The sequence below is a fragment of the Populus nigra genome, chromosome 13, assembly GCF_951802175.1.
Source record: "Populus nigra chromosome 13, ddPopNigr1.1, whole genome shotgun sequence".
Taxonomy (NCBI): Eukaryota; Viridiplantae; Streptophyta; class Magnoliopsida; order Malpighiales; family Salicaceae; genus Populus; species Populus nigra.
In genome coordinates, this window is record NC_084864.1 from 12,274,646 (window position 1) to 12,302,089 (window position 27,444).

The 27,444-nt window shown below is 31.7% G+C and overlaps 2 protein-coding genes and 1 pseudogene across 2 annotated transcripts; all 3 read left to right on the top strand.

Moving 5' to 3' along the window:
- Window positions 1-3,357: 3,357 nt before the first annotated feature.
- On the top strand, window positions 3,358-5,433 carry LOC133670745 (cinnamoyl-CoA reductase-like SNL6; annotated as a pseudogene).
- A 4,852-nt stretch (window positions 5,434-10,285) lies between these two features.
- LOC133671643 (uncharacterized) lies at window positions 10,286-16,091 on the top strand. The gene is made up of 9 exons (XM_062092451.1): window positions 10,286-10,562; window positions 11,217-11,337; window positions 11,499-11,599; window positions 13,394-13,519; window positions 13,650-13,770; window positions 13,912-13,996; window positions 14,217-14,330; window positions 14,482-14,521; window positions 15,623-16,091. Exons 1-9 carry the CDS (start codon window positions 10,386-10,388, stop codon window positions 15,773-15,775), a joined length of 1,038 nt encoding a protein of 345 aa, XP_061948435.1. The 5' UTR covers window positions 10,286-10,385; the 3' UTR covers window positions 15,776-16,091.
- Window positions 16,092-20,311: 4,220 nt separating this feature from the next.
- Window positions 20,312-26,007, top strand: LOC133671681 (isoprenylcysteine alpha-carbonyl methylesterase ICME-like). Its single transcript, XM_062092506.1, has 11 exons — window positions 20,312-21,160; window positions 21,939-22,015; window positions 22,612-22,681; window positions 22,787-22,867; window positions 23,180-23,254; window positions 23,501-23,602; window positions 23,691-23,831; window positions 24,555-24,620; window positions 24,740-24,883; window positions 25,226-25,316; window positions 25,599-26,007. Exons 1-11 carry the CDS (start codon window positions 20,790-20,792, stop codon window positions 25,758-25,760), a joined length of 1,380 nt encoding a protein of 459 aa, XP_061948490.1. The 5' UTR covers window positions 20,312-20,789; the 3' UTR covers window positions 25,761-26,007.
- Window positions 26,008-27,444: the final 1,437 nt, after the last annotated feature.

The following is a 27,444-nucleotide window of genomic DNA, read 5'->3' on the forward strand; positions in this document are numbered from 1 at the left end:
CAATCATGGTTCTCATTCTTTTAATTGCTCTTTTTTATCTTTATTTTTCGATTAATTCTCTCATTATTTTCTTTCATTAGTTTTATACCAGGTTTGGTCCTCATTATTTTTATTATTATTTGTTTTCTTTTTATTTTTTTAATGGTTAAGAAATTAAATTTGTTCAAGATTTGTTTTGGTATTTGTCATCTCAGTCTCATTACTAAAGTTGTTTGTTTAAAAAATTAGCCCGATTTAACTTTATTTTTTTTTATTTTATCTTTTGATATTAGGCTATTAGACCTTAAATTTTCTTTTTCTTCTTCTTCTTCTTCTTGTTCATTTTTTTCTTTTAAGGTTATCTCGGATCGCTACATAGTCAAGTTAATCCAGATTCATTTAGGGTATCACCGTTTGAATATTTTTTTTTATGCTAGAAAAAAATCAACATGCCTGGAGGCATAAAAAAATCTAGTTTATACCTAAAAGATCTAAATTCAATTAAATCCTAACCTAAAAAATCACTAAAACATAACAAATCTCACAAAATTAAAAATGAGATAAGGTGGCCACTTAAAATCATTAAAGGGGTGGTGATGGGAATGGTTATAGTGGGTTAAGAGAAGAGGGTGTCTTTTTTGTGGTGGAAGGAGGCAAGGGAAACTTGCATGAAGGAGAGGGAAAATTTCTAGTCTAGTGAGGTTGAAGGAGAAAGAGAGAAAAGAATGTCACTGAATTTTTAGGCTGTGTTTGTCAAAATACTCCATTGATGTAATTTATCAGTTCAATAATGCAATTTATACCTAATTTATCTAAATTCAATTAAACTCTAACACAACAAAATAAACCCCAATATAATCACCAAATACCTAATTCATTAATTATCATTTGTACATAATTGATGTAATTTATGCACTCAATTAATGCAATTTATACCTAATTTATCTAAATTCAATTAAACCCTAACACAACAAAATAAACCCCAATATAATCACCAAATACCTAACTCATTAATTATCATTTGTACATAATTGATGTAATTTATGCACTCAATTAATGCAATTTATACCTAATTTATCTAAATTCAATTAAACCCTAACACAACAAAATAAACCCCAATATAATCACCAAATACCTAATTCATTAATTATCATTTGTACATAATTGATGTAATTTATGCACTCAATTAATGCAATTTATACCTAATTTATCTAAATTCAATTAAACCCTAACACAACAAAAAAAACCCCAATATAATCACCAAATACCTAATTCATTAATTATCATTTGTACATAATTGATGTAATTTATGCACTCAATTAATGCAATTTATACCTAATTTATCTAAATTCAATTAAACCCTAACACAACAAAAAAAACCCCAATATAATCACCAAATACCTAATTCATTAATTATCATTTGTACATAATTGATGTAATTTATGCACTCAATTAATGCAATTTATACCTAATTTATCTAAATTCAATTAAACCCTAACACAACAAAAAAAACCCCAATATAATCACCAAATACCTAATTCATTAATTATCATTTGTACATAATTGATGTAATTTATGCACTCAATTAATGCAATTTATACCTAATTTATCTAAATTCAATTAAACCCTAACACAACAAAAAAAACCCCAATATAATCACCAAATACCTAATTCATTAATTATCATTTGTACATAATTGATGTAATTTATGCACTCAATTAATGCAATTTATACCTAATTTATCTAAATTCAATTAAACCCTAACACAACAAAATAAACCCCAATATAATCACCAAATACCTAATTCATTAATTATCATTTGTACATAATTGATGTAATTTATCAGTTCAATAATGCAATTTATACCTAATTTATCTAAATTCAATTAAAGCCTAACATAACAAAATAAACCCCAATATAAGCACCAAATACCTAATTCATTAATTATTATTTGTACATAATTGATGTAATTTATCAGTTAAATAATGCAATTTATACCTGATTGAGATTGATCTAAATTTAACTAAACCTAACATAACAACAAAATGAAACCCAACAAATCATTAAAACACAATAAATCTCACAATATTAAAAATGATAAAAAGTGCTAATTTGAAATTGTTGAAGGTGGAGCTGATGGGAATGGTGACGGTGACGGTGGGTGAAGAAGGAGGGGGCGATGATATTGCGGTGGAAGAAGGCTATGAAGCGACAAAAACTAGCGGTAGAGAAAAAGGGGAAATGGCTGGTCTAGCGAGGGAGAAGGAGAAAGAGAGCAAAAAATGGCAACACAACCATTTAACTCGGCATTTACGAGTAGCATAACTAAGTTGCTCTATCAAGAATATAACTAATAATTTTTTTTGTAGATTGTGCTCCTCCAAATAGAACAATTAATTAAAATTTATTTTTTTAAAATTATTTTCAGTTTACTACTTTACAGTTTTTTTCAACTACACTACTTTGCGAATTTTTTTAATATGTGCTAGTTTTTTTTAAAAAAATTTCGAACTTCTAAGAGTTAATTTGGTTATACGTTTGAAATTAATTTTTTTATATTTTTTATTGTTTTGATGCAATAATGTAAAAATTAATTTTTTATTTTAATATATTTTAAATAAAAAAAACTTTAAAAACAAACTTATTACACTTCTAAATATTAATTAAAACTAATTAGTTAGCAAATCCGACAAGACAGGTGCAATAAACAAAGAATGTGATAGGTTGGGGCTGGATCTATGTAATAAATTGTTTGGAGGAAGAGTTAGTTCCCTGGTCAACTTTTTACCGTGACAGGCATAGTTTTTTAATAATATCCGCCCCGTACAAGGTCATAAATCGAGTATATTAATTCAAATTCATTTTTTTAAAAAATCAAAATTAGTATATTTTTTTAACAAAATAAATGAAAGTTAACAGGTTTTCATTCGAACAACTATAAGTTAATTTTTTAAATTCGATCTAGAATAAAAATGGGCTGGACCGGATTTAATATATAAATAAGAGTTCTTATTAGTTATGTGCTTATATTAGCTAATTTCAATTATAAAACAATAGATTTAATTTAATCAAAGTCACGTTTATGGTTAATTAAAGTTATGGCAGTGTGTGGTCGCTCATTGAACACCAAAGCCATCTTCAACTCTTCATAATTATACAGATTCTAGATGATTTTCTACGAGAATTAATAATAATAATAACAATAATTCGTGAATGACCTTGGATCTTGACTTGACAGCATCCGGGCTTCTGACATAACGGAAATTTCGGTCTTCATTTCGAGCCAAAGACTATACTTACCACCCTCGTGGTGTCTTGTGTTCCATACAGCTAATGTTCCCATCTACCGCTTCCGAGCATTTTTATAGCCAGCTGCCAGTCCTCTTCCTTTAAATGCCATGCACAATAGAGAGATCTAGACAGAAACAGAGGGAGAATGATGGAAGACGAAGTGCTGCTTTTATCAAGACCTTCACCTGTGCCAGCTTTCTGCTGGGACGAGGGGAAGCCCTATGTCGGGGCGAAATTCAGTTCTTGCTTGAATGCAAGAGAGAATAAACTGGTCTGTGTGACTGATGGGAACTCGTTCTTGGGTTCTCATATAGTCAAGGAGCTCCTTTCTCGTGGCTACCTTGTTCGAGTCACTATCCAAAACCAAGGTGAGTAAGTATATATACAGTTTCTTGGGGGGTGTGGATTACTGCACTTGTAGGGAAATGGATTGTAGAAGAGTTCGTTTTCTTGGGTTCTTCCTTTATATGTCAGAGCTGAGAAGGATTTGGTTGGATCAGCAGCCTAGCTTGTAGTTTTCCACCAGATAGTACTAACTCTGTGTTTGTTGACCATGGTTGGTTTTCTGTTAGCAGTGGATTTTGAGGACTTGAAAGGGCAGATGAAAGAAGACGACATGAATAAACTAGAGAGTGTTGTAGTGGCAAAGATGAAAGACTTGGAAAGTCTTTGTGATGCATTTAGAGGTTGTCATGCAGTTTTTCACACCTCTTCCTTTGTTGATCCACACGGGATCTCAGGTTATTCAGTAAGTTACTGCAGTATTATAGTGCAGGAACAAGCTTTCATGTTAATCATGCATGGAATTTGAAGTTTTTAGGTGTGATTTGTGAACTTTGCAGGCACAAAAAATGTTAAAACTCCAAATGCTTTTCAAACATAGTATAATTAGAAAAATCCCGGACTCAAAATGCTAGTCATTATGTCTTACAGTTGCATGCTGTTCGCGTTATAATTTGCAGGAACAAATGGCATTCCTTGAAACTGAAGGCGCAAGGAATGTTATTGAAGCATGTGGTAGAGCAGCATACATAAGGAGATGTATCTTCACTTCTTCTCTTCTTGCTTCCATCTGGACTTCTTCCAATTTGGACAGGGTTGTTGATGAGAGTTGTTGGAGCAGTGAAGAATTTTGCAGAGAAAATAAGGTACTCAAACCTGTTGCATAAATCTTTTCTGTAGGAATTTTCTTGGTAGGACCATTTAAACCATTGTTTTGGTACTTGATTAAAAAGTGAAGTATTCATTCTCCATGGATTTTCAATATGTGAAACAGCTTTGGCTTGCTTTGGGTAAGGTGAGAGCAGAAGAGATTGCTTGGAGGAAGTCAAGAGAATTGAAAGTGAGACTCGTAACTGTTTGTCCTGGCCTTCTCATAGCTACATCGTTCCCCCATGCTCACAAAGAAACCTCTATACCATATCTTAAAGGTAATAACAACATTTAATCCATTTTTGTTCCACTTGGTTTGAGTTCGAATCCAAGATTCTGAGAAGTTGTTCCAGTTTTTCAAGTTTGTCTCTGAATCACACTTATACTTGTATTTAGAACATAACAACTAGGCAATAATTCTGAAAGAGTAGGTGGTCTCAAAGAAATAATTGGATTTTGTTCACTACAACTGAAACTTAACATATAAGATCTCATGGATAGGTGGTCCAATCATGCTACGACAGGGCCTCCTAGGAATATCAGATGTGAGGAAGGTGGCAGAAGCACATGTCCATGTTTATGAAGCTATGGATAATGGAGCTTGTGGACGATATATATGCTATGAAAGAGTAGTACAGAGATTGGATGAAGCCATTCAACTTGAAAATGAATTGAATATACAGGGTCTGGTGTCAGGAGGAAGAAGTCGAATCTTATCAGAAGAAATACACAGCAATCTAAGTAATTCAAAGCTTGCCAGATTGTTATATCAGACATCTCAAATGTCTTGCAATCAATGAAACAGAAGTTCAGCATTCCCTATATACACATCTCTTATTGGGATGGGGGATTGTTGATCAAAGTTAATTAGCTTTCAGGTCGTGCAGGAGACTGCAATCATTCTTGTATTTTTCTTCAACGTATGGTGGAAGCTGAGTACCAAAGCAATTGAAAAGTGAACAAGAAATTGAATTAGAATAAAAGTTAATGGCTGCTGTTAGTTTTTACCAACCATGAAACACCTGTTTCTAAAAGGTTTTTTTCATATTAAAATTTAATATGTTTTGGATTATTTTAATATGATAATATCAAAAATAATTTTTAAAAAATAAAAAAATATTATTAACACAAAAAATTATTTAAAAAATACTCACAGCTACACTACCAAATAAAATGTTATGGTCTCCAATGGAGCCTCCCGGAAAAACTCATTGCTTCGGAAAGAAACAGGGGGGATCGCTTAAATAATCACTTACAAGAATGACGAACCACCGTATCTTAAACTACAGGGAAAGTAACAAGTAAAGATCATTTCATGCTGATGGCATAACAGCCGAGGAAGCTGATCTGAGCCAAGTCCATTTTGATCCGTTACCACCCTGCTTGATTTACAGCTCTTAAGAACATTTTTCACACCCCAGAAATGAAGTTTTTATCATGGCAGCGACATTGACAGGAAACAATTCGGCTTTAGGAAAACCAAAACTAACAAATATAGTCAGCTGTCAGATTCTCAGAGCAGCAACAGAACAAAGATATTTATGTCCCATATAGAACTTTCTGCAATCTCTTATCATGATAAAGAATAGTTTTTTTTTTTTTTTGGAACATTAGCATCAGATTCATATATATACGCTTGCCCCTAAATGGGTTAATCGTGGAAAATTTTCACCTGACTCCCTTTAGAGGCTCCAAACATCTCCAGGATATATAATATAATCACAGAGATTTCCCTCTCAAATGGAATAATACTTCACTCGGTGGAATCGTATCCCATTAACATAAAAACCTCTATCTTGTGTTGATTAAATTGTTATCTTGTGAAGGCATTAATCAATCATGCTTCTTTATTTGAGTATAAGATTTTAGAAAGCATGTCGATATTTTTTAAAAAATTATTCATACTCAATAGGAAACAAATACTAAAATATAATTATTAATTTATAGTATTCATTATTTTATCATTATATCATCGTTCCTATCACAACAACTATTATTACATCACTACTATGATTACAACCATTAAAAAAAAAAATACTACCATTGTTACTTTACCACTATAACGTAGTCACGATCTTATTATAATACAACCAACACTTCATCATCATTCCATCATAACCCTTTATAACTAGAATTATCTTCATAATTATCATCACAATCATTATCTGGCCCCATCAGCTTTCACCACAACCACTATCTTATTACTAATATAACCATCATTTTATCACCATCCACGATAACCTTCTAAAAGCTCCATCACCACAACAACAACCAATAACCATTATCTTATTACAATTACAACTATCATAACCAGTATTATTACTATTACAAACACTACCATCATAGATAATGTTATTATTGGAAAAAGTTTATGGTGCTCATGCTATAACTAGTGATATTATATTAGTTACTCAATGTGATTCACTTTGAAGAAAAAGATAAACACAAGTGAGAGAGAGAGAGAGAATCAAACCCATGACCTACAAAAAATAATAAGAATATCTCCATCTATGATTTCTCTTTCCTAATTATATCTATTTATTTCTTTAAAGATGAAACCATTAAGTAACTAATAGGATACCACTAGTTATAACTTGAGTACCATAAAATTTCTTGTTATTATTGCAACTAACATCAACACAACCATTATCATTTTCTTTATTACAAATATTCAACTTTCCTTATCTTATTATCATCATTCAAAAATCATGAAATGTAAGATAATTTATTTTATAAGAAAATATTTTCATTGATACATCGAAACAATAAAAAATAACTTATTTTTTTAAAAAATACTTTTTTATAAAACAAACATACCCTAAAACTTTTGTTGTCTTACATGTAAATTACTAATGTATAATATCATTTAGTTAAATAAATAATAGAACATTCACCATATATTATTTCATTAAGAGTAGTTGTGAAACAGTAAGAAAAAGTATTACTATATTACCACTTCTATACTAAAACACTTGGAAATGAATATGGAGTTTTAGTATTCACATAAACAGTGAAACTCCTTTTCTTTTCTTTTTTAATTGTTTTTTTTTCATTTAACTTTTTTATATCAATTTTGTCATTTTTTTCTCAAATTCATCCCCAGATTTTTCTTAATAGTTGTTTGAGTTGTCTTTAAATAAGTTTAGTTGGCTGGATCACATTGAGAAAACTCTCATGTAGTTTAATTTTAAACCTGATCTAAGTAAGGAATCAAGTTGAGAGATTTTTTTTTCAATTTCATCATTTTTTTCTCTTAATTTCATCATCATTTTTTTTACTATTCGGCCAAGTTGCTTTTGAACTGACCAAGTTGATTGAGTCGTGTTGGAGCAACTTGCACAAGATTTAATTTTAAACCCGAGCTAGTTAAAGATTTTAGTTGAGAGGTTTTTAATACCAATTTCATCATCAGACTTCTTTTATAGGTTAACCATGATGCCATTGGATAGGCTAAGTCGACTTGCCCATAGGATTTAATTTTAAAATTGGGCTAGAAAAGGAGTTAAATCAAGAGGTTTTAAGGTTGACCAATTAGATCGTGTTTAATAAAAATGCAAATTACTTCTCTACATCCTGGATATTTTTTATTATGTTAAAAAAATTTAATTCGATGTGCAGCGTAGCATGGACTTGTATACTAATATAACTATAAAAGATTTATAGTGCATGCACTGTTCATATAAACAATGAATGGGGTTGTTTTTTTTTTTTTTTTGCATTTCCCCCCTTTGTTTTCCTTTCATTTGTGTCATTTTTTTAATTTCATCATTTGATATTTGCTTGATTATGAATTTATCTTTATAAATTATTTTGATTTTCTTTTACAAGGTTATCGTAATTTCAAATAAACATACAAACATTTGATTTGTGCTTAGTTTATGCTCGGTTTTCTGAGTATATATTTTTTATCTTATAATTAAATAAAAAATAATTTAAAAACTAATTATTAAATCCAGTGGAGTCCATCACCTAAATCATGGATTTGATGGGTTTAACCGCGAAGTCTGGGTCAATCCAATATGTCGTCGTCTCAATATAATAAAAAAGTCATCTTCATTTAAAAAAAATTATATTTTTTACTAGTCGTTAAGGTTGTATTTGGACCCTCCAAGTCGATTAAATCACATCAAGACAACTCTTATATGGTTTATTGTTAACCCTTAGTTAGATAAGGAGTCAGGTCTGAATGATTTAAGATTGAATTGTTGAACCGAGTTTAATAATAATATCAAATAACTTTTTATGGCTAGAACATTTTTGTTTTGCATTAATTCTTTTTTAATTGAAATCTCAATTTAGTAAAACCTTTAACCTAGTCTAATACTATAAGATTATAAACCTGGGACCAACGATGTTTAACAAAAAATTCAAAATTGATAATAAGACATTAACGATTCTTATTTTACTATCTCCAAGGACTAAAAAAAAAATTTGATTCATTTTTTCACCTTATTCAAAGTTTACTAACATAATGATGAAATATGATATTATCCTATGAACTTAAAGGCCATATTAAAGCTTGTGATAAGATTGTTAGTTTTCTAATTCTAGCAATTTAATTTATCATTCTTTTGCTGAGTGGCAAGTAAATCATGTTTATTATCTACAAAAAATTATTTTTTATATATTTAGAGACTCTCCAATAATTAAATTAGTGTCGATTAAAAGAGAGAGATCCATTATAGTTTTTTTGAAAAGAAAATGGCTTTTTAGAATAAATATGCCATTATATGAAAAATAAAAATAAGAAAAAACTCCCTCCTTGAAGGTTATCGTTTATCTATCTTTATATCTATTCTAAGGTCCCTTTCTCCGTTCAAAGAGGAAAAGTCAGTGTACTAGCAAAATATATTCATTTTATCAAGATAAAATCTCTTATGTATCAGGATAAGAAATTCTTGTCTTGTCAAGTAGAATATCTCTGATTCATTAAGATAAAAATATCTTTAATTTATCAGAATAAAATATTTATAACCCATGATCCCATCAGGAACTTGAGATTTCTTTGAAGTTAAAGAGAGCATAGGCCTAGCATGGCTTAGGTGAATTGTAGACTCATAAACAATGAGAAATGGTAAGTTTAGCAGCTCATTAAACTCAGTTGAAGGCTTGGTTGAATCAGAAAATAGTGGGTCTCACGATTTATCAGACCCAATTAAGTTCAGTATTTAACTGAACCTATAGCTATTGAATCATAATTTTTTTTTGTACTATATTTCTAAAAGTCAGTCCCACACAAACAAAAGATAAAAATTTAGAACCATCACATAAAAATCAATCATAACTTATGCAAATATCAAATTCTTTTTATTCTTAAAAAAAAAAACCAGCTTACTTTTCTATTCTGAAGTGAATATATAAACTTAAAATTCTCTCAAATACTGTCTTTCATTATATATTTATTTTTTAATAAAAAAACATAATGACCCAAAATTCAAACTTATTATCATAATTTTCTAACTTATTATAAATTCAATTTATTTCGACCAAATAAGTAAGTAATTGAGCTAATTATATTTAACATATAGGTGTGGAATTACAATATTAACACAAATTTTTGTAATAGATTTAGATTGATATATTTTTTCATATGACGGTCATTAATTTAAATATAGAATGTTGATACAACCCTAATATTATCAAATTTGCCAATATGTGCCCATTCTCATATTCCTAAAACTCAACCTAACGGTCAAAATTTGGTGAAACCCCAATTAATTTTTTAAAATAATATAATTTAAAAAAAATAAAATTAACCCTCTAATTTTAAACTGTGTAGTGAACGGGTTTAGGTCAATGTAAAATGTCACTCATTTGTAAAATAAAAATAAAAATAAAATAATAATCCATTGACTATACTAAATTGTGTCCAATTGTACCATTTGTGTCGAGTGTAGAAAGTTTTCAACCTCGCAAGTTTATTCATCCTCCGGAGAGAGATCAGATACTGCTAGCAAAAACAAATGGGAGAAGAAAGGGAGGATCCACAGAAGCTTAAGAGGATAGCAGCGGCTGCTTTTGATTACGAGAACGACCCTAGATGGGCTGATTACTGGTCCAACATCCTCATCCCTCCTCACCTAGCTTCTCGCTCTGATGTCATCGATCACTTCAAGCGCAAATTCTACCAACGCTACATCGTCCGTACACCATCTCTTTCTTTCTCACTTTGATTTGCTTTTGGTTCTTGACTCTTGGGTTTTTCCGGATTAATTTTAAATGGGTCTCGGTTTTTTAGGATTTAGAATCTTACTTACAATCTGATTGCTTTTGCATGTATGTAGTATTTTGATTGAATCCCAGATTTTCTTTTTATTTTTCTAATATAAGGTTTGGTACTGTTATTGGCAGTTCTAGTTTCTTGATTCTTGATTTGTCTAGAAGCCAGAAAAAATAATTAAAGTTTGAATCTTGGTTGAAATTATCAGTGGGTTTTTGGCAATGTTTGGAATTTTGGTTTTGAATTCTTTAGTATTGTATAATACGTGGGTTTAATTGAATAATGCACTTGTTTCTGCAAATGGGATTTTGTGATACGATGGATAGAGTATTGCTTAGTCATTTGATGACATTTGCAATGTTTCTTTTAACATTTTATATCTTGTCCGTATGACTAACTACTCGCATATACATGCCAAATGATGATTTTTTTCTTGCCTTTTCATTTTGCTGTTTTCATTTGTGCTTGCATTGTCACTTAGTGTGATTGTTGGTTTTCTTGGGGAAGTAATTCTTAAGAGGTGCTGCATATTTATATGCTGTGCTCATAATCTTTGTACACATTTAATTGGCAGGACCCTGATCTAGTAGTGGAGGCAATGTCTACAAATGGTTCATCTCAGTCGACAAAGTCATCTGGGTCATCCTCTTCATCATCAGCCCCTTCAAATGACCAGCCTCGACCACGCAATACAGGTCTGACACTCTGCTCCAGTTATTTAATTGATTAAAATATAGTCACATGGATCCCATTGTCTGCATATGTAATAAAAGTTGAGTTCAATTTCTTGTTATTGTTCTGTCATTTTGCTTCTTCCATATGATTGAGTAGTTGTACCAAACTATTTCTCCTGCAGGGTCAACTACTAGAACCTCTGGGCCATCAGCTACTGCAGGTCAAAATCCAAGCCCTGTTCGCTGGGATCGACAAACCATACAATTTTCTATCAATGCTTGGGTAGGGTATTCTTTTCCTTCATATGTTTGCATGTGTAATCTTTTCTGGAAATACTTTGGCAAGTGTGCTACATATTTCTAGATGTTTATAGACTGTCATTTTTTACTTTTTTACGAGTTGCTGACTTTTTCCACAGGGAATGAGAAAAAACTTATAAAACTTCATCAATATTCTGTACTTTTTCTCTACATTTAAACTAAATGATCAGAAAAGTTTAGAAAATCTGCTTTATTGACCCGAGACTATCTAGCATATTAATTATATAGAAGTCAATGGAGGTGAGAGATGATTGTTCTCCTTGAAATGCTATCTTTATCCCCTTCAGCAAGTTCAATTTTTTTTACTGTAGATGTAGCCAAAAATATGACTTCTTCTGTATTGATCATACACTGGGTAATCATTTCCACTACCCAAGTAAAGCTCATGGCTCCATTCATAACTTTACATTACAAAATTCTCTAGCCTGTTAGCAATGGTAAACTAGATGGTCAACATATTCAGCTGATTGTTTGTGCATAAGCTGTTCTTCTTTTACCTGTTTAGACTTTACCAATATCCAAATCATTCTCTTTGAACTCCCAAGTTCTCATAGAACTTAGATGAAACCTCAATTTTGATTTCCATGTGTCTGTTCTTATTTAGGTTGGTAGTTGAACTCCTTGAATTACTAGTAAAGTTTTGATCAGATGGGACATCAATTTTGGATAGACACTCAGTATAATGGAGCAGCTCTTATCAGATGTAATTTCAAATTTCATGTTTGTCAGATTGGTCAAAAGCTGGTTCTGACTATAAGAGCTCCTCATTGTACATGATTAGCTACTTCCTTCTCCACCCACCCTCCTTCTGCCTCTTCCCACCTCCTAGGCCTTTTGAACATAGCATTTCAGGGTTGATAAAATAAAAAATTAGATTGAGTTGGTTTCCTGGTAGAATTAAGAAAAGTATAGAAATTCGGAGTTTTCCATCCGCATTTCTCAGGCATTGCAGTCATGGTCCTGACAGCTTTGCTCTTAGGTTAGGGCCATGAATTTTCTTAAACTTTGTGTAACTATTCCTGTTTTTGGATTAAAGCATTATACGGATGCATCTTATAAGTGTCAATTAATCTTAACTCTGAAGCCTGTATGAAGCTTGGTCAAAACCCCAAAAATATGAACGCATTCAATTTATGAGTCTCTGATAAGCATTCATCCTGTACCTACAAACCTGGAAACTCAACAATTCTCTTGGCTTGTAAAATTAAATAGACCTAATTTAGATGAATCAAATCTTTTTTAGTCTAGTTGGATATAATCAGAAAACACTCTTGACTTCTGAAGGGCTCCATGTGGCTGTCCTGATTAAATTTCAAGAGAACATTTTAAGATGTTTTGATTTTAATTTCGCATGTTTCAGAGCTTGTTTCAGGTGTGGTAAGATTTGTTAGGTTTTCTCTTCTGCTTTTTTTTTTTTTAAAAAAAAAAGAAATATCCCATGCAGAAAATAAGAATGAGATAAGAGAACTGAAGGGGGTTCTGGTTCTGGTTCTGGTATCCCATCCAGAGATATTCTTCTTTAAACCTATAGCTATTTATTTATTTATTTTCTTTGTCTTGAGAATAGGTTTTAAGTTTCCAATATAAACTACCACTTAGTTGGTGTTAGAGAACTAAAAATTCTCACCTACAAGTTTTGACCATAGGAAATCAACATCTTGAATAGCCCTCCTTGTAATTTGGGCTATCTCTTACCCCTATTGTACTTTCAACTCAATACATGTTTCTCTTAATATGCTTCCATCCTTGCCTGCAGGTTTTCATTGTGGCTGTGCTTGCAATTATTCCCCTCGTACCTAAAAATCTTTCAAGTAGGGCATCTCGGCTGTCATTTATGGGCACTGCATGCTCATCTCTGTATTCCTTATACGCACTACATGGGGTAACCAAAAATACATATGCTTCAGTTTCTTTTTTCCCCTTCCTATCCTATAACTCATATTTTTCAGTCTTATCTTCCTGTTATTACAGTTGCTGTTATTCATCATTAACTAGGGTTTTGTCTTTTGTAGAGACCCAGAGCATGGAACTTGCAGGGTATTCAAGCTTACTTGCAGTCAATAATTGCGACCAAAGATTTTATCTACGTCATCTACTGCCTTACATTTGTCACTTCACATCTTTGCCTCAGATGTGAGCATTAATTGGCTTCTAATTTTTTTTATTCTGATTTTCTATTTTCTCAGTAATAATTTTCTGATTCTGAATTCCATTAATTGGCCAGTTATTTGGTTTCAGTGTTATGTGGAATATTGATGTTGACCTTTTTTGCAGTTGCTTTAATTCCAATTTTGTGCCGATCACTGGAGCATGTTGCCAAATTCTTGAGGTGTAATTTCAGTCGTTCCACCTTGTACAGGTAGAGAAGTAACATATTTTCACTTATATTAATGCGATATTTAGTTTCAGTAGTTTGACTTGCACAAGTTTTTATAGTTTGTCCTTGGTATTCGACTGGAGTTGATTTATTGTTACTGTTGTTTCAATTTTAGATTGTTTTCTTAACTAATGAAGTTGTAGCATCCATCTTGTAATTCTTCTTTTTTCTATTCTTAAAAAGCTTGCATTTGGTTATGTAGGAAGTACCTTGAAGACCCTTGTGTATGGGTGGAGTCCAACACAACTACCCTCAACATTCTGTCCTCTCATTCCGAAATTGCACTTGGCTTCCTCTTAATTATTTCCCTGTTGTCGTAAGTTGTTAAAGTTAAAACTATTCCTTTCTTTTTGATCTGACCTTCTATCCTTTTGGAATTCTAAGTTGTTAAAGTTAAACCTATTCCTTTCTTTTTTTATCTGACCCTTTATCTTTTTGGAATTATAATCATGGTTTGATGCATGCAGGTGGCAACGCAACATAATACAAACATTCATGTATTGGCAGGTAAATTACTTTCTGATCTTAGAGAATAATATAAATTACATTTTGGGGTTTTTTCTAATAACTTAAGGTTTTGGGTTGAGATGATTTTTTAACAATGTATCATAGCCTCGTTCACGAGTTTGAATCTCACTACTCCTATTTTATTTGATAAAATTAAGCACAAGACAGTAGTGGATCTATATAAGTTTCAACTCCAAAAGGCTTTTACTTGAGGGGGTGTGTTAGAGAATAATATAAATCATATCTTGCGACCTTACCTAATAGTTTAAATTTTTGGGTTGAGATGGTTTTTTGACAGTGATGAGTGAATTTTATTGTTGAATGTACACAAACTCCCTTTTGCCCTTTCCGTTCCTTTTTCTTGTTTTTTTTTTTGGTGGGGGTGGGTGGGGGGGGTCTAAATAGGACATGCCTATTGTCCCGACATTCTTGTTGGGGAAGCAAGGAAACAATCAGAGCTCATCCATTTAAACTGAATCAAAGTTTTGATGGAAAAATTGATCTTTTGAAAAGTGAGTGTACTAATATAAGTACCTTGTAGTAGTGCAGTTTAAGAAATGAAGGCTAGAAGACAGAATATTAACGCATGTACTTAGGCAAATGTGTTCCTCCTATATAATTCATGGAAATTTCATGGGATTCTGAAGGTGTGGACATATGAAATTGAATTACCACTAAAGAACTTGGAGCCAGCTTGAAAGTTGTTGATCCTGCAAAAGCCAAAATGATTGAAGCAAACTATGAGAAATTGATGGTACAATTAAGTCGTTGTGTACTGATCAAATGAAGAAAATGACACCAAAAACATGTGAGAGTTTGTGTTCAGGAAGGGCTACTATTAGGTTCTGCTCCTAAACATGTCATTGGTGGTTGTTAGAATGTGGTGACATTCAAACTGTTCTTTGATTTTCACGGGACACTTAAATTTTATTTGTTGTGTTTAGTTGATGACATATGCTTGCTTACAGCTAAGATAGTAAACTGATGTTTTCGTTTCGGTACATTATTTCACTATGGAGAACCTCATCCTGGGTTCTAAAATATTTTAGAAACATGACCTAACTAGGCCTTTCTTTCTTGTTTTTGAAATTTTTCTGACAGCTATTGAAGCTCATGTATAATGCCCCTGTGACTGCTGGTTACCATCAGAGTGTGTGGGCTAAGATTGGAAGGATCGTCAATCCGCTTATCCACCGTTACTGCCCATTCTTGAACACTCCACTCTCTGCTGTACAAAGATGGTGGTTTAGGTAAATGTCCGTAGATAGCAATGGAGAGAAAGGAAGAAAGACTCTTGTGAGATGTTAGTTGTTATCGGGAAGAAAAGGACCAAAGCTAGATGTGTGGCCAACGAGCCAGCTTGGTCCTGGATGGATAAACCTTGACTGTCGATCACAAGTGGTCCTCTTCCCATTCCCTCTCCTGTCTGGATTCAGGATCAGAAGTTTTCATTTTAATGCATTAGATTTTACACTATTTTTAAAGAGTATCGAGGGAAAGGATAATGTTTTTGAATTTCACTTGCCTTGAATTATAGTTTGCTGAAATGATGTAGACCATCAACTCCAAATGGCTGCTTGCTCTGCATTGTCTTTATGCGTCATTAATGTATTCAAACGATCACATAGCAGAAACATTCTTAAGAGAAGCGAACACAGGCTGTTGCAGGCTCAATAACTTCCAAGAAAAATTAGAACAAAAACAGTATTAACATCTCTCTCTTGATTAAGATCCTGTTTGAGGTTGCTGTGTTATATATTTTTCATTAAAATTTAAATTTTTGTACTTCAAATTAGCTTCTTTAGTGTTTTTAAATTATTTTGATGTGTTGATATTAAAAATAAATTTTAAAAAATTTTAAAAATTATTTTGATCTATTTTCAAGTAAAAAATATTTTAAAAATTAATAATTACCGAAATTTTTAATGCATTAATTTAATTTCATGATGTTTAATTTTTTTATTTTTATGTGCATGAAGTTGACTTTGTTTTGATTTTTATATAGCTGTGTGATATGTCCTCTTCGTATGTTTAATTTATTCATGATTTGCGTTGTCTTATAATTAATTAAATAGAATCCATGTGCATCAAAGTATAGATCTAGGGTTTGAGACTTCCATGAATGAAGGATAAATCCATAGCTCTTAGGACCACTGTAGGTTTTGCTTACTTCTCACCAGGGATAAATAAAAAAATTGAAAAAAAATAAAAAAAAAAACTGAAAAAATCAAACCGTGAAAAAAACCGTTTAAAATTTTAAAAAAACTGACTAGTTTGGTTTTGAGTTTATAAGCTTGGAATGAAAAATCAAATCGAATCCAAACCGAAAAAACCCATAAAAAACCGAGTCAAACAAGTTTGAACTGGTTTTTGTCTAAAAAAAACTGAACCGAACTGAAACCAGTCGATTTAAACCGATTTCAAGTTTTTTTTAATTTTAATTTGGTTATTTTTTTTGAATAAAAATCAACTGAACAAAAATAATCACCTCTACTTCACACATATATGATAGAGAATTGAGCGGCGAATCTACCTTTTGATTTAATGCTTGGTTCCCCTTTCCAGCATTATATTTTGGAGGTCTATCAATTATTTTCATGGTTTTTTTCTCAGCTTCCTCGAGCATTCTTAGGGATCAATTTTTAATACAAGCTTTTATTTTTAGAAATTAAATCTACCTTACTTGTGGCAGGATGGTGTCCATGGCTCTCCTGTACAATAATTCCATCTTGTTTTTTAAAGGAATTTATTTTTGAAAAAATATATCAAAATAATATGTTTTATTTTTTAAAAATTATTTTTAATATCAATATATCTAAATAATTCAAAAACACAAAAACAAATTAAATTTTAACCACCTTATATTTAAACCACAATCTAAAACATGAGTTTAGTCTCTTCCTTGAAAGAAAATACAAGGAATGAGTGCCTCCAAGAAAATACAAGGAATGTTCCTTTGAAGCTACTTCTAGGTAGGTGGAAGCTCGTCAATGGAGCCATAAACAATAAGATTATCTCCGATCCTAGCTCTCCAACAATTATTGTGAAGTTTCTAGCTTGATCCATGGATTTATCGTACACGACATATTTCTTTGCACCGGCCTCTTCATATCTAATAATGATGATAAATTTGTAATAATTATTGATGAGTATAATAGTAAAAAAAATTAAAAAAATATATATAAAATTTAACATGATAGGATAATATTTAGTAGAAATACTGAGTTTTTATTTTTTATTATATTAAAATAGAGTTATATGATATGTATTTGTGATAGAATCTTAAATCGTCCAAGAAAATTTAAATACATAAAAAATATTATTTGTCCAAGACATATTAGTAATTTTTTTAATATTTATCTATCATATTGTATCATAAAATCATAAAAATTATATTATTTTTGTGGATGAACAAATATTATCATAAAATCATAAAAATTATATGTTAAACGGTATAATTGTACTCATTTTATTCATATCATATTCTTTAGTCCATTGTGTTGGTTGGTGGTGTCAATCTCTTTGGATTTTTTTTGAGAGGACAAAAGCATCTTTAAGAAAGTTGAGGTAGAATAACGCCATTTATTTCTACATCATAAGATATGCACCTTTAAAATTAAATTAAAATAAAATAAAATAACCTTAAACTTTCATATTGCAATTACAATTATAATTATAATTACAGTTACAGTATCTAAACTTTTTCATTGTAACAATCCATAATAATTTTAAGTTTTTTTAATCTTAAATCTTATCCTTAAATTTTTTTTTTTCAATTAAAGTCTTTTATAACTAAGTTGATGACTAATTTATTGAAGTTTATTCAAGAAACAAAATTTTTTTTTAAAAAAAACCAAATAAAAAAATATAGAGAAATTTCATGAATAATCTCAAATTTGTGCAAAAAAGTACCGTTCTTTGAATTTTAATTTTAGTTTAAAATTTTATTTTTTTAACATTTTAATTTTTAATTTTGATAGAAAAAAGAGGGACTTGTTGGATATCAGAGAAGAAGACAAAAAATCATAATTGACTACTTTTTAACAATAAAAAAGATTAATCTTGATGCTAAAGAGTTTTATTTGATGGAAAAGGTTCCATTAATGTATTTTAAGACTTTCAAATTACTTGAAAAAAGTAGATCAAAGAAGGAAGATAATTCTTTTTAGTTTGATTTTGTATTTTTTAACCAATTTAAGGGTGTTTTGATTCAAGAGATTGATTTATTGATATAAATAATATTTATTAGGTGATTTTGAATCAAAATAGATTAAAATGTACTTCGAACTAGCCATTGGCATATCATTTATATGTGTTTCTTATCTAAAAAAAAAAAGAATGAGAAAGGACATGTTATCGCCCCTTAAAAAAAATAGAGGACCAGCAGCATGGTTTGCTCTCGTAAGACCACATGCGCTTGGCTCTTTGTCTGTTGAACCACACACAATGCCCTAACGTTTTTATTTTTTTTTATTTCTTTTTGGATTTAGATTTAAATGTACTTTAATTTTTTAATATTATATTTCAAATTTTATTTAATTTTGTTACTTTTCTCAAATAATATTATAGGTTGTTATGAGAATGTTAATATTTTTTTCATTAATATATGCCTAATATGAAAAAAAAAACTTTTGGATATCCAATCAACATAAAATTTATATTTTTATGAGATTTTTAATACAATTTTGATGTAATTCTATCACATTTATCCTTTTTTTTTAATCTTCAATCATATATAAAATACATAAGTTGTTTTGATGTTTTTTTAAAAAAATTTGCTTTTAAAATCATGATAAGTCTTTGTTTTGAACAAAATACTTGCAATTTACAAAGCATCTTGACATTGAGTTGGTTTTCAGTTTTGTGAGTGTTTATTTTTTACATCGTACTATTAAATAAAAGATAATTTTAAAAAATAAAACTCTATTAAACCTAATTGAATCATGACTCCAGATCATAAGTTTGATGAGTTAACTAAAGTCATCAAATCTGATGGAATTCATGACCCGATTCATGAGTTTAATAGACTAACTCAGATTAATTTCTTGAACTTTTTTTAAAATTTCTTTTTCTAATATTGGATTGATTGAGAATTGAACTTTATAATTTATTTTGATTTGCTTTCTATAGGATTATAACATTCTAAAACAAATGCCCTGATTATTGAGCTAATGTTTGATTTTACAAGTGTTATATTTTTTACATCATATAATTAAATAAAAACAGTTTCATAAAAAAATTATATAACCTAGTAGAGTTCATGATTTATATTGCAGGTTTAACAACTTAAATCAACTGATCCAAATCGATCCAATATGTCAACATCTAAATGTTTGCAAACAAATAAAAGCCATTTTTAATTTTTTTAAAAAAATTAAATTATATTTTTATTAATCATTCGAGTTGATTTTAGATATTTAAAATCATCTAGATAATATTAGAAAAACTCCTTTACAATTTTAATTTGAAATCCGGGTCAAACAGGTAGTTTGTGAAAGAATTTAGCAGAACCTAAACTTATTTCTTATCTTAAAAATAATTTAGTCTGACCCGAAGATAGCGTCTGCCAGCCATCTATACTAGTTGAAAATGAAGTTCGCCAGGTCTGCTTAATTACGTGCAGGAATTGCCTTACATGATCTGTTCTCAAGAAAGAAGAGTAAAGTTTGCTTGCAAGAGTGTTCCATGCACGAGTCACTTTCAGTCATGGCGGAAAAAACCCCTTGGCGCAAGATTTCTTCTATCTGGCAGGCAACTCATGCACCGATTTATACCGTGTTTCTTCATAATTTTGATCTTGACCGTTGACCGAAGCACATAGGATGCCCATTTTGCATGGATTGATTATATTATATTAGTGAGTTGATCTGTAAAGCAAATCAAAACACGTGAAACGATGGAGTGTTTTTGTAGTTTGAGCTATTGAATGTGTTTTTTTCTCACACCAAAATAGACGATACCGAGTTTCAATATTATTGAATATGATAATTAAGATAGAATGCTATTTAAGTAAATTACGTATAAATAAGATTATTATAATGTGATAATTTATTTAGGTTGTGTTTGATTATTGTGTTTGTGTGTGTGTGTATATATATATAAATAAAGATATTAAAGAAACAAGATAATTATATGGAAAAAAATCACTTGATGTTCCAAAAGAGAGCAGGCAAGGGGGCCTCTTCCTGGGAAGAGTAACTGCAGAGTTGCGGCTAATGGAGTTTTGTCAAGCTCCACAGTCCATTATTCCTTCTTTAAAATTGGAGAAATGACGTCTGCCCATCCATTTTCAGTCATTTCGTTCACCCACTGCTTCAAGCTCAAACGTTGTCACTCCACCAACAACACACTTCATCACCATCATCCAAATCTAATCGCCACGATGTCGTCATCAGATCCGGCACCAAATCGCAACCGTTCATTCGGAACTGAATCCAAACTGAGCGGCAACGATCAAACGGACGCTAAACCGCTTCTTTCTCGGTATTCCAGTAGTAGCGGTAGTTTCAAACAAATGCCGCGGCGACGAGTTCCCGGTAAGCCGGATATGCGGCGATCTTATAGTCGAGATATCGGTCACGCTGCCGCTGAGACTTACATGATCACTCGCCTCACCATCACTCTTCTCCGATACCTCGGGTAACATATCGTCTCTTTGAGTATCATTTAGCATTACTAGCAGTTTTTTTCTTGCTTGCTTATGTATGCATTTATCTATACGTGTATTTGTTACTGTATAGGAATATTTTGCTTGAATTTGTATTTATTTATTTAAGTTAGAGTATTCTTATTGAAGGTTTATTCTCCTTGTTTGATGATACAAAAAAGGGAAAGATCCATATTGAAAGGAAAAAGGATTTTTTTTTTCTGATGTTCATTCAAACAGAAATAAAAGAAAAAAAATTAATTTTTATCTTGCTTGCTTATGTATGCATTTATGGTATGATCATTTTATGGTAACTTGTGTTGAGATCAATTTGGAGAGCTCTACTTGTGTTATTCATGGTGGAGCCATGGTGGCCTGGTGGTCCTGGCCTCTTTTTTATTTAGCTACTGCTTTGTTTTTAGCTCATGGTGATGTGTGAAAGGGTGGTGATTCCTTTCTAACAACTGCTGTGGATAGCTAGCGTTAGTTTGTTTTGAGTGAGAAACATGAAATCTTGGAAAACTAGGGCATGGGAATCTGATGATTTTCTTGTTTGTATAGCCACCCTTTCTGCCTCCTTCTGGTTAACTTGCTTGGACAGATTTTTGTTATCGCATGTGCTGGATCTTATCTTGGTCATGATTGATTTGGTTAACATTGTTAGTATTTCAAGAAGAGGAGATGGGGAATAAAGAAGATTTATTTATTTATTTTATTGTTGCTCATTTTCATTTGCATTATGTCATGTTTTAATCATTTGTTTTCATTCAGGGTAGGCTACCGGTGGATCACGAGATTAGCAGCACTTGGTTTTTATGCTGCTCTACTTATGCCTGGCTTTCTTCAAGGTGTGCATTTGTGTTACATGAGCATTAGCTAATGATTATAAGCTTGTGGTTGTGAATCAGCCTTTTTTGTTTCAGCAGTGAAATTAATCTCCCTACATGTAATGTAAGCAAATTTAGAGAAATGAGAATTCTTTATGGAAAAAGATTCTGTTTTCTGCTGTCTTACTTCAGATGAATTAAACTGGTCAAGTTTCATGAACTTTAAATGGAACCTGCCGAGCTTTTCATATCTAGATCTATTTTCTACCTTTTTTCACTTGGAAACCCGATCATTAAACTACCAATTGTAAATATCTTGGTACGATTTTGTGCATTGATCATACTCTGCACGTTGTTATTTGTTTTTTTTCCTTTCTTTTCCCTTGTTGATAACTTCAGAGATTAATTTCTTTAGTTCCAGTGCCTCTAACAAGTAACCTTTACATTTCTTTCAATGATATGTCCAACTATGTATCTGACTATAAGTTGGAGATCATAATTAGATGGGCAGGGAAATCTTGAATGTTGTGCTTCTCAAGAAGTTGTGGGAAATTCCTTTTTTTGATTCTGTGAAGTGATTAGATTGATGAAAAATAACTTGCCTTTGATCTCTGCAGTTGCATATTATTATTTCTTCTCAAGTCAGGTTCGACGGAGTATTGTTTATGGTGATCAACCAAGAAACAGGTATTTGAATCTGTTTTTATCTTTTTTCCATAACCTTTAAACTTGTGCATGCCATACATCAGAGACTCCAAGCTATATTTTGCTAATGCATTGGTGATTTTACAGGTTGGATCTCTATTTACCAAAAACATTAGATGGACCAAAGCCAGTTGTGGCATTTGTCACAGGTGGTGCCTGGATTATTGGGTGAGCCATCTTAAGTAGCTGGCTGACTTTCCTTTCGAGTTCATGATGAATTTGCATAGTTTGAATTTCTCCAATTTTCATCTTGGATTTTGTGATGATTTCACTTTATTCATTTGTAAGCTGCCCAAGGCACAATTTGTTAATACCATATATGAATCTTTTTTCCATTTGGAGTATTGCTACTTGATACAAAACAGCCTCAAGCATGCAGGACTAGACCCAAGAATATGACATGGTCATGAATTTTCTTGCTTGATACGAGGCCATTCATTGTGTCTTAAATTAAATTGCTGTGTGTTCATGCTGATCTAGGTATAAAGCATGGGGATGTCTACTAGGACAACAGTTGGCAGAAAGAGACATCATAGTGGCATGTATTGATTACAGGTATTTGGTTTCAATTTATGCAGAACCATATTGTAGTTCTTGGTTTTTAATCATGTAAATCCATTATCGTGGGAGGGAGAACACATTTAAATTTTCAAGGGACATCTTTACTTATGATAGCTTGAAGAACGTGAGCCTTTTCTATTTTGGCAATAGTACTTATCCTGAACTTACATTTTCTTGCTTGCATATTGCCCACTTATTGTCTACCTCCATCAACCATACTTGTTCGACATGCTTTTGCAGAAATTTTCCCCAGGGAACCATTGGTGATATGGTTGCAGATGCATCTCAGGGGATCTCATTTATTTGTAACAACATCTCTGAATATGGAGGTGACCCTAACAGGTGATAGGATAATTTTTTCTTTGTTCTTCCATGTTGCTTCTTATCTTAAAACTATTTCCCTGATTTCATCATGCTTATTATTGTGTAGGATCTATCTAATGGGACAATCCGCTGGTGCACACATTTCTGCTTGTGCCCTCTTGGAACAAGCAATAAGAGAAGCTAAGGGAGAGGAGGGGATCTCCTGGAGTGTCTCTCAGATAAAGGCATATTTTGGTTTATCTGGAGGGTAAGCTTTCATCTGTTACTATTTCATGAATCTTGTGGAAGTTCACTAAAATCAAGGAAAGCATTATTTACCATTTACAAGTGGAATGATTTATTGAGAGTAAGAGTCACCAATGTGATTTCTGTTTCTTTCAGAAGATCCATACTGTTTACTGGTTTGTTTTGCTTATAATGAGCGGCTTGGTTAAAAAGAGAGAAATATGTGCTTATGATATTACCAAATTGTGGGATCAATGGTTATGTTTAAACACCTTAGCACTATAAACTGTTTTCCTAACCACTTTGGCTGCGTATATATTTCAACAATCTCATGATAATGAGTAGTGTCATTACCTCTGCCAGTTCCACTAGTAATTAAGCATCTGTGTGTGCTCTGTACATAAATGGCACTCAATCCAGCATAAGGACATCAATCAACAAAATTTCCTTTGCAGTACTTTGTTCTCTGCTATGTTATCATTTTCTTTTCAAAATTTTGGTCATCTTGTTTTATAAACAATTGATCAAAATAACTTGGAAAATAAAGTGCGATGTCTTAGAGAAAACACTGTCTGGTTCAGTACACTTCAAATTACTCATGAGTCATTGGTGTATTCGATGATATATAGAGGATTTTTGGTTTCAACATCTGTAATTTGTTTGTTTCAGCATCTCTTTCTTATCTGCTTGTTTATGGCATTATGGTGTATAATTCATACATGGATTACCTGGAAACACTGAACAGGTACAATTTATGCAATTTAGTGGATCATTTCAACAACCGTGGCCTGTATCGTGCTCTTTTTCTAAGGTAACGTTTGTTTATAAGCTCACTGGATGCTGATCACTATTTACCGATGAATTATGCTAGTATGTAATTATTGCCTGTATTTTTCCTGAATAAGGTTTTTTTCTGACTTGTGGTTACAGCATGATGGAAGGTGAAGAATCCTTGCAATCTTTTTCTCCTGAACTTAGACTAGAAGACCCAAGCATTGGAAATGCTGTTTCTCTTCTGCCTCCTATTATTCTCTTTCATGGAACAGCAGATTATTCAATACCATCATCTGCCAGGTTAGAATATCTTGTTTTTGGCATCAATGATGTGCTTCATATCACAAAGATATATAAGTGGATTATAGTTCAATAGACATCAAGTTTGATATCGTAATTCCATTCAATGCCTTGTATGAGAAAAAAAAGGGTTATTTAATTTAGAAACAATCAGCCTCCTTAATGTCTCAGATATCCATACAATTTCAATCTGAAAATTATGAGGACACTGAAATTAGAGACGAAGTTGCCTCATAATCCCTTTGGATTTAGATGTTCTAGTGAGAAATTTAACATTAATTTCAATTTCCTGGACAATTCACTACGTTATATTCACATATCTTTTTTTTATTCTGTTCGCAGTATAGATTTTGCAGCTGCTCTTCAAAGGTTAGGAGCACAAGCTGAGCTAATTTTGTTTGATGGAAAAACCCATACAGACTTGTTTCTTCAAGTAAGTGCTGACAACGTATCGTTTTATTGTTGTTATGATTGGTTTAATGTTCTCAGCTAAATTGTGCATTTTTTAATCAATCAAATCCTGCTACCACTTCATTAGATGCCGCTGATATTCTGTTTCTAATCACCTAGATTAAACTGAATCTCATTTAAATTGGCATAGCATCATATGATTTTAGGCATATTGACAACTAATAATCTCATGTACTTGGCTGTCGAAACTCGTTCATGACACTGAGAATCCAACTCAACCTAATGATTGGGTCACATCATTCAGGATCCTCTAAGAGGCGGTAAGGATGAAATGTTCAGCCATCTGGTCGCTGTGATACATGCTGGTGATGAGGAAGCTCTAGCGAAGGATGCTACGGCACCTCCGAGAAGGCGACTAGTTCCTGAGGTTCTGCTAAGGATGGCCAGCCATATCAGCCCTTTCTAAGGTTTGAACACCAATAGTTGTTTCTCATATCAGAAAAAGGCCATTTCTGCCGTGCATGCCTTACTATTTGCACATCTATACATAGCCACTGGGTATATTCATTCTTCGGAGGGCCTCTCTGTAGTCATTTATAATCGATGGTTGTTATTTATTATTTGTTTCTTAAAAACAATTTATTTAATCTTGTATGGCTCGTTGCACAAACTTGAATCCTAATTTGAACAGTAGATGCACTATCATTCTGGCACGGGATTAGCATTAGAGTCTTTTTTCTTGCATCGGCGCACCTTGAACCTGAAAACCACATCAACTAGGCGGCCATTTCCTTGGATGCACAAAATATTTCAGGTTTCACTGCCTTACGATATACCATGCAAACGCCACAATCAACCTTGGACACCATGTTTGGAATCAAATGAGATGCCAAATTGAATTTGATTCGGAAGGAAATTTGAATTTAATAGAAAACTTATGTTTGAAATAAAATTGAATTAATTATTTTATTTTTAATTTAGATATTGTTCTTGTTATAGAAATCATTTGTTTTGTTACAAGGATCTTTATATTAATTTCAAATGGTATAAAATGTAAGTATTTTAAAAAAGAAAGATATTTTATATTAATTTTTTATTAAATATTTGTTGAAAAATAATTTAAAAATCTTTTGACTGGAATGTTGAGGAAAAAATTCAAACATTTTAAATTGTTTCGCCCACTCGGCTGGGCAAGGTCTGGATTCGCGAGGCAGCATCCATTGATAATGATATTTGCTTGAAACCATTATAAATGAACGCATAGCCAGCAAAATCACGACAAAGACCAATGAGAATGAAATGGAAGAGGGTTGCTTGGATGTTCTCATGAAAATAATAATTTCTTTTCACCTACATCGAAGAATCCTGATTAGGAAGGATGATCACCACGATATCGTATATGTGTAATAAATATATTACATGTTTGGTGTGTCTTATGTTTATGTGAGAATAAGTAAGTATAATTTTAGGTTTATCTAAAAAGTGAAAAACCATTTTGTAAAACCTATGACCAAGCCAATGAAATAAGTCGCAAGATGCTGGTTTTTCAAATATTTCATTAGTTTTCAATTTTTTATTCGGTTTTTTTGGAATATTTTGGAGAGTAATTATAGTGTGGCATGACATGAACTTAGGATGAATACACGAAGATGCCTTCCGTGTATAAAGAGACAAGCAAGTCGGAGTAAGTATTGACTTGGAGTATAAATGATTCTTTTGTGTCGGCTTGGAGTCAACATGCATAGAAACAAGTTCAGTATATGAGGATCCAACAACGCAATGTGTATAGAGAGTAAAGTCTACTGGTAATATTAACGTAGTAATTGTTTTGAGGTCAGAAAGGGACACGAAAGTTGGAGACTATTGTAACGTTGTAACTTGGAAGCTAAAATTAAAGTAGCTAGTAATATTTTTGACGTGTAGTAATTTTCCTATAATCATACATAAAGCCTTTGTAAAATGTGTTAGGACCAATTTTTTTGAGGTGATATACGATGGAATAAAGCAAAATAACAATAATTATAATCTTATTTTCTCCTCATTGATAGTATGATTTAAGATATGCATGTATGTGGTTCATATTTATGTGAACATATGTTAAGATGAGTAGTTCATATATATATATATATATATATATATATATATATATA

Bases quoted from the DNA above. Each gene is read 5' to 3' on its own strand.
- LOC133671643 (XM_062092451.1), top strand. From the start codon at position 10,386: ATGGGAGAAGAAAGGGAGGATCCACAGAAGCTTAAGAGGATAGCAGCG. The intron at 13,771-13,911 runs GTGAGCATTAAT...CCTTTTTTGCAG, and splicing joins TTCACATCTTTGCCTCAGAT to TTGCTTTAATTCCAATTTTG. The intron at 14,522-15,622 runs GTAAATTACTTT...TTTTTCTGACAG, and splicing joins AAACATTCATGTATTGGCAG to CTATTGAAGCTCATGTATAA.
- LOC133671681 (XM_062092506.1), top strand. From the start codon at position 20,790: ATGACGTCTGCCCATCCATTTTCAGTCATTTCGTTCACCCACTGCTTC. The intron at 23,603-23,690 runs GTGATAGGATAA...ATTATTGTGTAG, and splicing joins TATGGAGGTGACCCTAACAG to GATCTATCTAATGGGACAAT. The intron at 25,317-25,598 runs GTAAGTGCTGAC...CACATCATTCAG, and splicing joins ATACAGACTTGTTTCTTCAA to GATCCTCTAAGAGGCGGTAA.